At 42.6% G+C, this 16,061-nt stretch overlaps 1 protein-coding gene across 1 annotated transcript in view; it reads left to right on the top strand.

Moving 5' to 3' along the window:
* LOC138842005 (neuronal acetylcholine receptor subunit alpha-7) overlaps nucleotides 1-11,939 on the top strand; it is an 89,846-nt gene extending 77,907 nt beyond the window's left edge. The window contains exons 7-10 of the mRNA XM_070043095.1: nucleotides 955-1,149; nucleotides 2,294-2,380; nucleotides 3,892-4,001; nucleotides 8,007-11,939. Of these exons, the coding sequence (XP_069899196.1) occupies nucleotides 955-1,149; nucleotides 2,294-2,380; nucleotides 3,892-4,001; nucleotides 8,007-8,528 (914 nt within the window). The 3' untranslated portion in view covers nucleotides 8,529-11,939. The remainder of the gene's footprint in view (nucleotides 1-954; nucleotides 1,150-2,293; nucleotides 2,381-3,891; nucleotides 4,002-8,006) is intronic.
* The last annotated feature ends 4,122 nt before the right edge of the window (nucleotides 11,940-16,061 follow it).

Here is a 16,061-nt window from a genome sequence, read left to right as displayed (position 1 = left end):
TACACATATAATGATATAAAACTGGCTGTGTATTAAAGATGACCATATAGTGATAAATGATACAGGACTCTAGGTATTCACACACAGTGAGACCAAAGGAAGATATTCTTAGGGGAAGAGCACAAGGGTACAATGCCTCTGTGCCTCTGATCATATAAAATAATGGTTCTTAAAATGAACTCCCGGGAAATGGAAGCAAGTGGACTTTCTTTTTCTTTGCATTTTTGTCTTTTGTCTGAACCTGGGGCACAAAAATGGAGGGACAAAGGGTGAGCAAATGCAGCAGAGATACTCAGAAGAAACTATGTTGGAAATGGACCATACAACTTGAGGGTAAGGATGAGAGGGAAACACTGGAAGAGACAGAAGGGGTGACATTGTCCAAAAAGAAATGTACTCATTATCTGACCTATGAAACAGTAACTCTACTGTGTATCAGCTTTATAATAACAATAAAACTTTATTCTAAAGAAGAAAGCCAGGAACTTCCAGTCCCATCAACAGAATATTTGCCAGTTTGTCTTTTTCTTTTTTGATTGGTCATAGAGCTTAAACACAGGGCCTGGATGCTATGTATCCCTGAGCTCTTTTCCTCAAGGCTAGTGCTCTGCCACTTTGAGCCACAGCTCCACTTCCCGTTTTCTGATGGTTCATTAGAGATAAAGAGTCTCATGGGCTTTCCTGCCCTGGCTGTCTTTGAACTGTGATCACTCATCTCAGTCTTCTGAGTAGCTAGCATTACAGGCATGAGCCACCAGCACCAGGCTTGCCAGTTTGTCTTTAAACAGCTCTTTAACAATCCAACAAGGGTTGAAGAAAACTCGCACATACCCATTTTTTCAAATCACTGAACAGACTGAGGTGACACGTTCACATGCAATATCTACATTGGAACGGACAAAACCACTGTGTGTTCTGACCCCGCTTCTTGCCTTTCCCCTCTGTCCCATGCAGGAGTCCCAGGCAAGAGAAGCGAAAAGTTTTACGAATGCTGTAAAGAACCCTATCCGGATGTTACCTACACGGTGACCATGCGTCGCAGGACCCTCTATTACGGGCTCAACCTGCTCATTCCCTGTGTGCTCATCTCCGCCCTGGCCCTGCTGGTCTTCTTACTTCCTGCAGATTCTGGCGAGAAAATCTCCCTTGGTAAGTGACCAGGCCCCTTCCTTGAGGTCAGCCCTGCAGTGCTTTCTATGGACCATGTAGTGGTGGCATTGGAGGACCCCCGAGCCTTCTTGGCTCACCACCTCTAGATCTCAACCCCAAGAGTTCCTGACTCCACCTCCAGCCAAGGTGGACAGATGTGTCCTCCTAAGAAAATACATCGGCATCCTAGGATTCTCTAGTCCTGCAGAGAGGGGAGGACACACAAGGGAGAGTCTTGATCTAATCTCCTCTGAGGGGCCTAGACTCCACTTCATCCTGTTTCTTGGTGGCAGCTGGTCAGCCTCTGTTATGAGTAGGGGACAGTGTAGCTCAATGATCGACTTGCATTGGTAACTTGGCGACTCTGTGCAATGTAAGAAAGGTTGTTTCTCATCCACAAAGCTAAAGATTTTGAATGCAATATGTTTCTTTATTTCTGGTGGTCCTGAAAAACATACATCCTTTACGATGCAGTGGAAATCATTTGCAAGTCTCTGATTTTCTGAGTACAAAGCTCAGAATGCTCAATGATTTATCCAAAGTCACACAGCTAGGAAGGACCAAAGTCACATTGGGAAACCCGGTTTCGTGTGTGTGTGTGTGTGTGTGTGTGTGTGTGTGTGTGTGTGTGTGTGTGTGTGTGTGTGTGTGTGTGTGTGTGTGACTCAAGGCTCCTGCTCTACCATTTCAGCCACAACTCCACTTGCCTTTATTTTTTCCTGCCTAGGCTGGCTTTGCTCCTCGATCCTCAGAGCTCAGCCTGCTGAATAGCTACCCAGATGTGAGCCCCTGACACCTAGCTAAAACTTGTTCTTCTGATTGCACACTTTCCCAATCTTACTATGAGAATCTCCCTCAGCAAAAGCATCCAATAAAGAGCTGGAGCAGTAATTGGGCGGTGTTAATCCTTTCCAGGTCCTGTGGTTCTTAGACATGTCTCCACTGGGGATTCTTGGGAGCTCTAGAAGGTGACAAGGACCACAGAAATATGCATGCCCCCATGTGAACAAAACGCACATATCCGTCCCTCAGCCCAGTACCTCCCTATGTTCTCTGAAACCTAGGTCAGGAGTGAGGTCAGGTAGAATTTACCGATATTACCTCGCTGTTTTACCTAAGGAACTGCCTTCCATTTCTGTTTCAGGGATTACAGTCTTGCTGTCGCTTACTGTCTTCATGCTGCTGGTGGCCGAGATCATGCCTGCAACTTCTGATTCAGTGCCCTTGATAGGTAAGGCAAGAGATGGAACCAGTCATTATTTTTTTTATAGGACTGGGATTTGAATTCATGGCCTTGTGTATGCCAGGTAGATTATCATTTGAGTCATATCCATTTTTTGGTGTAGTTATTTTCTGGTAAGGTCTTACATTTTTGCCACCCTGGCTTTGCCTGAGCCTTTGATCTTTCTTCTACCCATAACCTCTTATGTACCTGAGATCACAAGCATGTATCCTCAGATCTGATTGATTAATACGGGGTCTTTCTGGTCTTGAACTGTGATCCTCTTCATGTCCATTCCCAAGTAGTTTGGATTACAGATGTGAGCCACTGTACCCAGACATGAGTTTGACTCCTTTTTTTAAAGAGAAGGGTTAGAGAGAGCTGTGGATTTCTCGGTAGATGAACTGTCCATGACTCTGGATCTTTACTGCCCCCTCTATTTTCTCCTAGAACTATTCAGAGTGACCCATGACATTTGCTTATTTAGGCCCAAGTAAGACAAAGGACATGGCCAACTTTGTGCTTTATGTTTCAGTTGGATGAATGGCCACAAGTGGAGTCCTGTACCTATAGTCCCAGTATTTGGGGGGCAAAGTCAGGAGGTTCACTTGGGCTCAGGAGCACAGACAAGGCAACATAGCAAGAACTTTTTATCCCATTCATGTTTATTTGATAAGCCAAAGATTTTACGATCCGACACTCATTATGTTAACGAGACATCGCTTTCCCACTAACCTTTCATTAAAATCAAGAAGTACACACTATAATTCCTAATCATTCCCTCCTGAGATACACTGATGTTTCTGTATAAAATAAGAGATTGGGGCCAGGTGACAATGGCTCACGCCTGTAATCCTAGCTCGTCAAGAGGCTGAGATCTGAGGATCGTAGTTTGAAGCCAGCCCAGGCAGGAATGTCCATCAGAGTCTTACCTCCAATGAACCACCAGAAAACCAGAAGCAATGCTGTGGCTCAAAGTGGTAGAGCACTACCCTTGAGCAAAAGCGCTCATGGACAAGAGCACAGGCCCTGAGTTCAAGCCCCACTACCAACGAAATAATAAATATAAGTGAGTGGGTGAATACATACAGAACACAAAGGATTTTACCATGAGAGGTATAAGGCACAATTTCTACCCAAGGATGGATGACAGGCACAAGAGACAATCCTAGCTGTTTCTATGCACCTTTCTGGATGGGCTCATGCAAAAGAATGCTCAGCTGGGCTGAGACTACTAGTCCGGGCTTACATTCCTGGTTAGAAAGCAAGCCAATTGTGAGGATGGAGGAGACAAGATTGTTCCATTGGGTGTCACATCTCCTGTGGGAGTTGCAGCTCCTATGTGGCGGTAGGATTTCATGTCACGTTTCTGGGCTGTTCTTTCCCTGATAGCTTACTTTCTAGCATGACTGCTCTGTAGGCTTTGACTATAAGAGGAAGGGGTTCGCTTCACCTCTGTGTCCTGTGATGTGGGCATTGGGAGGGCCCTAGGATTCACCTTGAGTCTGTTTTCTCCACAGCCCAGTACTTTGCCAGCACCATGATCATCGTAGGCCTGTCGGTCGTGGTGACAGTAATTGTGCTCCAATACCACCATCATGACCCTGATGGCGGCAAGATGCCCAAGTGGGTATGTTCCTCCCCCTCCTGTAGCCTCAGAACCTTCCCAAAGAGAGATTCTCATAAGGTTTTTTAAAAACCATCCCTCAACTGACATCATTCCATCTCACTTTTCCTCTGCTTGTCTCTGCAGCAGATTCAGTCAACATTTACATGCTCCTTGGTGTCTATCCCATAATTTTTGTGTGTTTTGTTTTGTTTTTGGTGTGTGCATACTGGTACTAAAGCTTGAACTCAGGGTCCGGACCGGGTGCTGTCCCTTAGCTTTAATTTTTTGCACAAGGCTGGTGCTTTACCACTTGAGTCATAACTCTACTTCCAGCTTTTTGTTGGTTAACTGGAGATAAGAGTCTCATGGAACCTGGGCTCTGGTGGCTCACCCCTGTAATCCTAGCTACTGAGGAGGCTGAGAACTGAGGATCCTAGTTCAAAGCCAGCCCGGGCAGGAAAGTCCCTGAGAAAACTGGAAGTAGAGCCATGGCTTAAAGTGGTAGAGCCCTAGCCTTGACCAAAACAGGCCAAGGACAGAGCCCAGGCCCTATGTTCGAGCCCCATGGCCAACTTAAAAAAAAAGTCTCATGGACTTTTCTGCCTGGGGTTGTTTTGAGCACTGCAGATCTCAGCCTCCTGAGTAGCTAGGATTACAAGTATGGGTCACTCAGTATCTGGCTTGGGTTTGAACTTTGAGCCTCAGATCTCTGCCTGAGTAGCTGAGATTGTAAGCATAAGTCCTTGGTACTTGGCTACTGTGGCATGTTTTAATCTGGCATTCCAGGGAGGACTCCTATACTGGTGCCCTGTACATTCGGCTAATATGGGGTTTTTCTAAAGTATTTTTATACACCGTGGAATTCTGAGAGGCAGTAGGAATCAGAAGGTGAGAGACCAGCAGGAACATGGTTAGAGTTTCAGCACTCAACAAGGAACCAAAAGAATATGAAACAGAGCGAGCTATGCATAAATACAGTGGTCCTTCTGTCTATAGGGGATGGGTTCCAGGGTACGCTGAAGATACTGAAATCTGCAGATATCGGAGACACTTATATAAAATAGTGCAGTATAAAGCCTACGCCCCTCTTTCCATGAACTTTAAAACATCTCTGCGTGACATATACCTAACACAATGTAAATGTTGTGTAAATCGTTGCTATGTTGCATTGTTTTAAGAAATAAGACAAGGAAAAGTCTGTACATATTCAGTAGGGATGCAGGGGTTTGTTTGCTTATTTGTTTGTGCTGGCATCGGGGCTTGAGCTCGACACTTCCTAACCCCAACCACTGATTCTCACTTGCCTCTTTCACTCAAGACTGGCACTCTCTTCATAGAACCACACTTCCAGCCCTGTTTTGGTGATTTATGAGAGATAAGAATCCTCATAGCCTTTTCTGCCTGGGCTGGCTTCAAACCATGATCCTCAGATCTCAGTCTTTTGAGTAGCTAGGATTGCAGGCTTGAGCCATCAGTACCTGGCAGAAATTTCTTTTTCCAACCCCCAGTTGTTCAACTGTGTGGAGGTAGATGACTAGACATACGTAAATTCAGTACCTTTGTGTATATCTACTTGCATCCTCGTAAGCCCTAATACTCATAAGCAAGATACCAGCCCACCTGGCACCCCGTGTATTTATATGAAATTTTGTCTCTCCACCTATCTCTCTGAGGCAGGAAAGCCACTCCCCTGCTTCAAAAGCCAAAAAACCAAAATTAACATTTTTACATAAGGAAATCTGGCTTTGATTCTTTCTATTACCATTTGCTTAAATTCCCTCTTTTTCTTCCCAGGATTGGTTTACAGTAGCACAAAAGCATAAAACACTCATTCTTTTAAGTATTTTGACGGATGTGGAGAGAAAGGTCTGGAAACACAGAGACACAAAATCGTTTTGATGACCTAGTGGCATTTACTGTTCCAGGAAAAAAAAAAGGGGGAGGTGGGAGGGGGGAATCTTAATTAAAAGCATATGCTAATTATAAACTTCTTCACACAACAGCTTGTTAAAACCAGTGGTCTGCAATAGTGTAACGGATATACATCACTCTCTCTTTTTATATAGTATGCCACATTGTTCTTTCCATTCTGTGTGTGTGTGTGTGTGTGTGTGTGTGTGTGTGTGTAAGAGAGAGAGAGAGAGAGAGAGAGAGAGAGAGAGAGAGAGAGAGAGAGAGAAACAGCCTCAGAGGGACTCTTATTATGATCTGATGCTATGAAGAAGATACTGCTGGGTGCAGTGGCATTATCTGACATTTGAACAGTCAGAAACACAACGATAACCTAACAGAAGAGGTTAGAGGCACCGTTTGAGAAGTGCCAGGAGGATAATTTCATCTTTGGAGATGCTTTGGCCTTGAAAGCTAATGATTCAGGCCCTAGAATTCAAAATAGACTTGGCCACGCAGATTCTTCCAGCCGAGTACTTGCCTCGGGGCACAGACCCCTACGGTGGAAGTGCCCAAGCCTTGCTCAGCTCTAACCTGAACAAATGCCCCTGGGGCCAGACTCATGCACACTCCAGGAGAGTCTCGCTGGAGATCTAGCCCAGGCTGAGAGAGGAGGGTTGGGCTAAAGTCATGAGAATCTTTCTTTTTTTTTTTTTTAAGTTTTTTAATTCTTTTTTTTTTTATTTTTTATTGTGAACATACTGTACAGAGGGGTTACAATTACATGGGCAAGATAATGAGTATATTTCTTATCAAGCATTGTAGCCTCCTCCTTTGTTTACCCTTCACATCCCTTCCCAGCCTCCCCCCACCCCCCCAATCCTCCTCCCCCCCCACACACCAAAGTTGTAAAGTTCGTTTTCGACATGACAACTTGTACTTCTCATTGTTGCAATGGGTCCACCTGTATCCCTATTTAAACAACTTGTTTTTCCCCTTCCCCTCCACAAATTATACCGACATCAAATACAGTGAAAGCAGGGGTTATACTGTGGGGGAGGGACATACAAAGCAACAAAGAAATAATCTTATAAATGCGTTAGAAACAAATGCATGAAAGAAAAAAAAACATTTAAATACATATCTAAGGGTTCATTTTCCTGACATCACATTATCTGGCCTTTTCCGCTTGACTCAGACCTATACTAGATATTGCAAATAAGGGAAACCATGGGACCTATGTTTCTTTGGGCTTGGCTTACTTCACTTAATTTTTTCCAAGCCTTTCCATTTCCTAACAAATGGGGCAATGTCATTCTTTCTGATGGAGGCATAGAATTCCATTATACACAATGGAATTCTTTCTTTTTTTTGTAATCCCAGCTTCTGTTTTTGGAGGGAATTCTAGTACTGGGTCTTGAACTCAGGGCTTTGAGTTCTCCTTTAGCTTTTTCATTGAAGGTTCAAAGCTCTATGACTTGAACGATACTCTGCCACTCCTGGCATCTCTTTTTCTTTTTCTGGTTAATTAGAAGTAATCTCCCAGACTTTCTTGCCTCAGGCTGACTTTTTGAACTGCGATCCTCAGATCTCAGCCTCCTCGGAAGTAGTTAGGATTCCCGGTGTGAGCCACCAAGTAGCTGGCTCACAAGGCTGTCTTTCTTAGAGAGTTTATTGTCAATTGCCTAGAAGTAATAATTCAGCAGCAGGCTGGCAGGGCACGGATGGCTCACACCTGTCAATCTATCTACTCAGGCTGAGATGGGGGGATTGTGCTTTAAAGCCAGTCCAGGCAGGAAAGACCTTGAGACTCTTATCTCCAATGAACCACCAGAAAACGGGAGGTGGTACTGTGGCTCAGAGTGGTTGAGCACTAGCCTTGGGCAAAAGAGATCAGGGCAACATCTAGGCCCTGAGTTCAAGCCCCAAAGTGGGGAAAAAAACTGCCTAGATTTTTATTCTCAACGTCCAATTTGTCTTAACTTTTATAATGAGTGGGAGAAGTCTGATCTCTCTTCCTCCAGCCTCAGTCCTAACGAGTGAAGCCGACCTTCCAATGGGGAGGTGGGGGGGGGTCACCATGACTGTCAGGATCAGCCAGTATCCACTTCTGAACAGCCCCTGTCATTTCTGCAGACCAGAATCATCCTCCTGAACTGGTGCGCGTGGTTCCTGAGAATGAAGAGGCCGGGGGAGGACAAGGTGCGGCCAGCCTGCCAGCACAAGCCAAGGCGCTGCAGCCTGGCCAGCGTGGAGCTGAGCGCGGGCACGGGGCCCCCGGCCAGCAACGGCAACCTGCTGTACATCGGCTTCCGAGGCCTGGAGGGCGTGCATTGCGCCCCGACCCCTGACTCCGGGGTGGTGTGCGGTCGCATCGCCTGCTCCCCTTCGCACGAGGAGCATCACCTCCTGCACGGTGGGCAGCCCCCCGAGGGCGACGCCGACCTGGCCAAGATCCTGGAGGAGGTCCGCTACATCGCCAACCGCTTCCGCTGCCAGGATGAGAGCGAGGCGGTGTGCAGCGAGTGGAAGTTCGCCGCCTGCGTGGTCGATCGCCTGTGCCTCATGGCCTTCTCCGTGTTCACCATCATCTGCACCATTGGCATCCTCATGTCCGCCCCCAACTTCGTGGAGGCTGTGTCCAAAGATTTTGCCTAGGGTTGGCTTGGTCCTGTAGACGTGGGAAATGCAGAGGCCGGCTGGGCAGGTGGAGAATCTGGTGGTGGAGGTGGGGTGGGGTGCTAAGGCTGGTTCTGGGGTGTCCATTCTGAGGGCGGTGGGTCCCCCTGGCTGGGTTTAGTCACAGCAACTGCGCAGCCAGAAGTTCTGTTCAATCCTCTTCTTTTGGTTGATTGATTGATTGATTTTTGGGGTGCGGGTGCTGAGGTCTGGAACTCAAGGCCTGGACACTCTTCCTTAGCTTTTATGCTCAAGGCTAGCACGCTACCAGGTGAGTCACAGCTCTAACTTCTGGCTTTTGGGTGGTTCCACCGAGATAAGAGTCTCATCAACTCTTTCTGCCCAGGCAGATCTCAGCCTCCTGAATAGCCAGGATTATAGGTGTGAGCTACCAGTGCCTGGCTTCAATCCCATCCTTATGCATATGGTTGGCCGCTGAGAGGTCGTTTGGCTGATTTGTGCACTCTCTGCGGAGCTGTGCGGAGCGGGTTGGGCAGCTGCGGGGTCCGGGGAGGCCTGTCCAGTTGGCTCTGCATGTCTGCATGTCATCTGCTATTTGGCCCACATGAAAAATTCAATATTGTTGTTGCCCGTGTGCAAACCTAGATTGAAACCAAGCCTAATAAACACACTCATTAAGTCCGTTCCAATAATTGACTCGTGAAAGGAAAACAAACCAAAAAACAAAAAACAAAAAAACCAAACACATAAAACCAAAAACACCTTAAACTAAAAACTTGTGAGTTTTTCTACAATTCCAACTTTTTTCTCTCTCTCCATCCCTCCATTCCTCCCTCCTTCCCTCTCTGTCTGTCTGTCTCTCACTCACTCTCTCTCTGTCTCTGTCTCTCTCTGTCTCTCTGTCTCTCTCTCTCATACACACACACACACACACACACACTCAGTTTTATGTCATTTAGGAGAGAGAGAAAGAGGAAAGCATGGTCTATAAAAGATGCTTTTATCAGCCCAATTTCTGCTAATCTACACAGTTTTGTGTCAGTTCTAATCTGGGACCAGGCCCAGTTAACTGAGTCTCCAGAAGTTTCAGAAGACTCCTGTGTTTCCTGTTCTGTCTGAGATGGAACTGAGAAATTCCATCCTGCAAAACACAAAGTACAAGTAAGAGAAAAATGTCACCAGCCCGCAGAAACAACTAAAGCTAACTCAAACCATTCCAGTGTGTTTAAAAAAAATAATGCATTTCGTGTATATGTGTGTTGGAGCTGATTAGTCTTAGAAGCGTATCTAACCATACAAATACAATCTGCAGAGTGGACATGTGCCTTGGTCTGTTCCACATATGTCAGGCCCAAGGGGGGTCAAAAGCTTGGATCCTTTTGGCTTCTTGATTAGCAGGAAATGGGGAAGGGGCTGGGACTTGGCTATCTCCTAGACTTCCCTGTACTAGACTTCCCTTCCTAGACTTCCCTGTCCAGGCTGGCTCCTACCTTGGATCCTCAGATCTCAGCCTCCTGAGTAGCTAGAAATTAACACCTGGCCAGCTTTAAAATGTTTAAACCCCAGTGGTTAATCAGAAATCCTTTAAACAGTCTAGCTGAAAGTCGTCGCTTTGCCTCTTTTCGTTCTTAGTTTTAAATGAAATCCAAGGGTAATTCATAAGAGAAAAACCTCTGCTGTTCTATTGTGTTAATCCAGTAAATTCTTATGAGCTGGAAACTGCATAAAAGGTGTGTGTGGGGGGGAGATCTGTAATCGGTTTCTAGTCCCTGAGTTACGGAAGATTAGATTTTTCAGAGTAAAAGAAATTTCATGTACTTTTCCAGCCCAGCCTTCTCACTCATTTCTGGATCATGCGTATGAACTCATGTGCACTGGAGGAAGATAAAAGTTCCTGTATGTGTTTGTGTGTGTGCAACATTGTGTGTGTGTGTGTGTGTGTGTGTGTGTGTGTGTGTGTGTGTGTGTGTGGTGTGACTTGAGACTGTGTTTATAAGAAAGTGGTGAATCTGGAAACTAGCACAACGCTGGTTTAGATCAGGGTCAGCCCCAAATTCACACCTTCTACTTGGTATGGACAGGTGACACACGGTATTTTTCTAGTTTTCTTTCTGTCTTTATTGTATTCCCCTCAACGTGTTTAGAAACAAACAGAAGTATTTTGCTATAGAAATAGAATGCTTTCTTTCTACTGGTTAGCCCCAGAGTTGATCCTTACTACATTTTTTGCTTTACAAAAGAGAACTTTTCAAGGATTTATATTTTATATGGAAAATACAGGTGAAATTAAAAAACAACAACAACAAAGAAAAGTAGTTCATAACTTGGCCACCTGTACAAGTATTCTTTCATTTATGAAAATAGTAATAAGGATTCACTGTACACATAGTTAGAAAAATGGACATAATTAAAAAGTCCCTCTTTGCTTTCTCCTTCCTCTTCTCTCCTCAGAGGAACTCTTTTTGGAAGAACGGGACAGAGGAGTCTAGAGAGGGAGACAAGGCAGGGTGGAGGAATGCTACCTAATGCGATTGCTATATGAAGCACTTCTACTCAGTGCTTTGTCTTAGTATCTTTCCATCCCTCATTTCCTGAATGAGTACTGGCCTGCCTCATCCGTCTTCCTAACTGCTTCACTTCCATTGTTTCTGCGGACTGTTATTTATTTGATGATCTTTTACTGGTGAACATATAGTTCCTTCTGCTGTTGATTTTTATACACAGATCCAGAGTTAGCATCCTTCTGTGGCTATCCTGTCATGTTTTTAGTGAATATCTTGGTACACATGAAGAGAAGAGACTGTGTTTAGAACAAGAAGATTGAGAAATCAGGAAATTTGAGGGTATGGTCTTGATTTATAGCAGGGCCATCCTAAGACTTTCTCCATTCTATGTGGTAGGGACAAATCACACACACACACACACACACACACACACACACACACACACACACACAGTATTTTCTTTTCTTTTTTTTTAATTGAAATTTCCAGAAGCAACTAGATTGATTGGTAAGTAGAATTGGAATTGTAGAATTCAAGATGCACTGAATTCATAAACTGCTTGGTTGAATGGCAAATCCTTTGTACAACTATTTAAAGATAAAATGAAATAATTTTAAAAATGGAATTGTTGGAATTCAGTCTATGTGCATTTGAATTTTTGACAACTATGGACAGATTCTCCTCCAGAAACAAATCCCTAGAATACAATTCTAGTGTTGGGTATTTCCAAATTAAATTTGTTTCCAGTCTGGTAAAAAAAAATGATATTGTACTGTTATATTCTGTTTTAGTTCATTTTTACTAAGAGTGTGGTTGAATATCTTTTTAAACTGTTTTTGGTAGTCTCAACGTTTGTAAAATGTATATCTTTTACATGATTTTTAGTTGGGTAATTTGGCTTTTTCTTACATTTGTTTATGCACATCAGGGACTTTCTGTTTTATGTCTTGAAGTTATTTTTTTAATTTATCACTTGACTTTTGATGTTGTTTATTGACACATACCAAGTTTAAATTTTCTACGTTGTCAATCTGTATTTTTCCTTTGTAGATCTTAAGATTAATTTCCAGTTTTTACAAAAGCCTTCCCTATTCTGAAATTACAAATAAACGTACTCATGTTTTCTTCTAAAACTTTCTGGTTTCATTTATTTGTTGTCATGTCTTCTGACTTCCCTGAGTTTAATTTTCATGCAGGAAATGGAAGTAAAGATCATTTTTTCTCCAAATCGTTATCAGCCATACCAACAAAGTATTTATTAACAATGCATTTCTATAACTTGATAATAATTTTCCCCGCTTGTTAAAATGTTACTTTATTTGTAAACTAAATTTCTTAACATGTTAGGATTTCATTCTGGTCTATTAATTTCTCTCTCTCTGAATGTCATTAATTTTTCAAGCTTTATTCATATTTATAGTAATATTTTCCACTCAATATTGGCTTTTCCCTCTTTCTCTGTCATATGCATTTATTTTTTCGGAATTGGAGTCACAATGAATTTATAGATCAAGTCTTTCTATTCAGGAGCACTGTAGTCTAGGCATGTGTTCAAGTCTATTTTTGTCATTCGGAATGTTATAGTTTTGTTCAGACAGGACCGATGAATTTCTTGTCTTTAATTCCTGGATGTTTGGCTATCATTTTCACTGGAGTGACTTACTCTAGTTTTGTTTGCTAAATAGGAAATAGGGCTTTTGTGTTCTTATCACCACTATGATTGTGATTTCTCACAAATTTTCTAGGATTTTCTCCCCTTCTTTCCATTGTCCCTCTCCTTTCTCAATCCAATTGCATTTGAGCACAGTGTTAAGTCATAGATCCACAAGGCATACTTGTTTTGTTCTTAACATCGATGGGATGCTTTCATGTCTTGCACAGCTTTATTTGTATGAAGACATGCATTTTTCTTGTCGTAATAAAACAGTATCACCTGGCATTGTGGCTCCCACTGTAATCCTAACTACTCAGGAGGCTGTGATCTGGGGATCACAGTTGAAAACCAGCCTAGGAAAGAAAGGCTAGAAGACTTACTTCCACTTAACAAGCAAAAAGCCAGAAGTGGAGGTGTGATTTAAGTGGTAGGGTACCAGCCATGTCTGGAAATAGCTGGAAGAGAATGCCAGGTCTAGAGTTCAAGCCCCAGCACACACACACACACACACACACACACACACACACACACACACACACACACACACACCCTCTCTTTCTCTCTCTCTCAAACACACACACAAATCCATGTGTTTTCTCAAAATATTTCTGAGAAGAAATACGGATATTATCTTTTTGTCAAAGCCTTTTTGGTATCCATGGAGATGGTCAGGACCTTTTTCCTTTGTTCTAGTGGAGTGTTTTATCATGTTAATAGGACTGTGAAGACTAAATCATTATATTCCTGAAGTGATCCTTACTTGGTATTATGATTTTTGCTATCAATATTCTTAATAAAGATGAATCATTTGTCAGCTTGTTTCTGTGTTCACCAATGAATTCAGTCAACTGTGAATGAAAAATACCTGAAAAAGAAAGTTATATCTGTGCTGAACATATACACACCTTTGTTTTCCCTTGCTATTATTTCCTAAATAAAACAATTGAGTAGGCGCATATTGTTTACATGATACTAGATATTATAAATAATTTAGCGAGTATTTGATGTAAATGGCAGGATATATGCAGAACACATGCAAATGCTATCTTATTTCATAGGAAAGAATTGAGCTTGCTTGTATTTTGGTACTTACGGGAGGTCCTGGAACCAATCTGCTAAAAATACTAAGAGATGATTCAACTTGGCTTTAGAATAGTCTTTCTACCAGGTCACCAAGTAGCTACACAGCTAAGACTATGGGTGTGAGCTACTGGTACCTAAGCAACAATGTCCAATTCTTTTTCTTCTATTTTAAATATTTACCTTGAATTCATATTAGATTGCCATTACAACAAAGTCCATAGTTTTCCTTCTCTAGTAGATGCCTAGAATGTCCTTTCCTGCTCTGTGGAGAAAAACAAACAAAAAAAAACCCAAGCTGTGTAATTGGGTATTGGTGACTCACACCTGTAATCCTAGTACTCAGGAGGCTGATAACTGAGGATTGTAGTTTCCAGCCTGAAAAGAAAAGTCTATGAGACTCTTATGTCCAGTGAACCAGGACAACAAGGTTGGACTGGACCCTATCTCAACTGATAGAGTGCTGGTCATGAGTGAAAAAAAAAAGGTGGAATAAAAAGCTCAAGGCACTGAGTTCGAATTCTGGGGCCAGCACCAAACAAATAGAAACTTCCAAAATATAAACCAACAGTGCTGCTTCTGTCAAGGTTTTCCCACAGTAGTCAATTCTCCAACATCCACTGAGGGTCTCGCAATCTACTGAGCTCTGGACACTAGCTGCACACTTAGGGCACACACAGGTGAAAGGCTCAGTCCTTCAACACTGCACCCTGCCACACCGAGTGCTGAACCGAGCACTATTGGCTATAATTACTATAGTCACTCTGGAGGCTGGAACCTGAGGATCCTGGTTTGCATTCAGTCCAGATAGAAAAGTCTGTGAGGCTCTAATCTCCAATTAGCCCCCCTCCCCCACCCAAAGCCAGAAGTGGAGCTGTGGCTCAAGTGGCAGAATGCTAGACTTGAGCAAAAATGCTCAGGGACAGCACATCCAGGCTCAGTTCAAGCCCCAGTACTGGCACAAAACACACATTCACACACACGCACAATACAAGTGGTAATTCTAGGTGATTATATATGTATGTATGTATGTATGCCTCTGATTATGTGAATATATAATAATACATTATTTCACACATAATTTGAGCCACTTTTGTGTGTCAGGGTACTGAAATTTGAACTTAGGGCCTCACACTCATACTTGGATATTTTGCTCAAGTTTGCCACTCTACTATTTGAATCACAGCTTCACTCCCAGCTATTCTGGTGCTTAATTGGAGATAAGAGACTTACAAACTTTTCTGACTGAGCTAGCTTCAAACAGTCATCCTCAGATCTCAGCTTTCTGGGTAGCTAGGACTACAAGCATGATCCATCTGTACCTGGCTGAGCCATTTACCTTCAGATTTATCTAGGAGATGCATGGAAATTTTTATTATAGCCAACTTCCTTCATTTTAATATTTTAAATTCTATAACACATCTTTTGCATCCTGTTAGGGAGTTTCCTTTCCCCTTTCCTGCTCCTTTGGTGTCTCTATCTTGCTTTCATTAAGTTGGAAAAATGTACTACTTTCATGTTATAAGTGGTTATATAACTTTACAAAACATGAACTTGACTATACCAACATGACAGCATCTATTATGTTTTCAGTTCTCGTCACAACCCCCACATATTATTTAGCTATCTTTATGTCTTTAGTCCTTCTGCAATTTCCATATATATATATATATTTACATGATATGCTTTAATGTTTACTTGTTTAGAACTGTATTTGATGATGCCCATGGAGAGAAAATCGAAAGATGTCGACAAGGATGCAGATTAACTCACTGGATACACAATCTTTCTCCTCTGATTTTGATCACTGTGATTACCTTGGTTAATTTTTGTAAATCACTCCACAAGTTATAACATTTACTTTCTGGAAATTCATTTCCTGCCCTGATACCTGAAGTATAAAACTTTTATACACATAGAGAGTTTTCCGTCTTTGTTCTCTTTTGAACTGCTGTATGCTCTGCTGTGTCTTGCTTCTCTGTTCTTTGTGCAGATCTGAAACTTTTCCACTATGTTGCTCACTTGTTCCCTGAGTATGGCCTCTTTACTTCCCCTGTGGTTCTAGGCTGAGTGTGTGTACACAGATATACACACATGTACATATATATATTTATACACATACATGCATTTATATACATACACATATTTGGATACAGATACATATTTACATACACACATATATATTCTCAAATGGTGGCATTTTGAGTCTTTCATTTGTTTCCAAAGCTCAGTAGTTCACTTTTTATTTCCTTCTACCTTTCAACTTTTTGTTTATTGCAATCGGTTTCTCACTAAAGTTCTTATGCACAGTGT

Source organism: Dipodomys merriami, unplaced genomic scaffold (assembly GCF_024711535.1).
Source record: "Dipodomys merriami isolate MVZ:Mamm:240054 unplaced genomic scaffold, mDipMer1.0.p SCAF_33, whole genome shotgun sequence".
NCBI classification, from domain to species: Eukaryota; Metazoa; Chordata; class Mammalia; order Rodentia; family Heteromyidae; genus Dipodomys; species Dipodomys merriami.
This window is presented reverse-complemented; position numbering and strand designations above follow the sequence as displayed.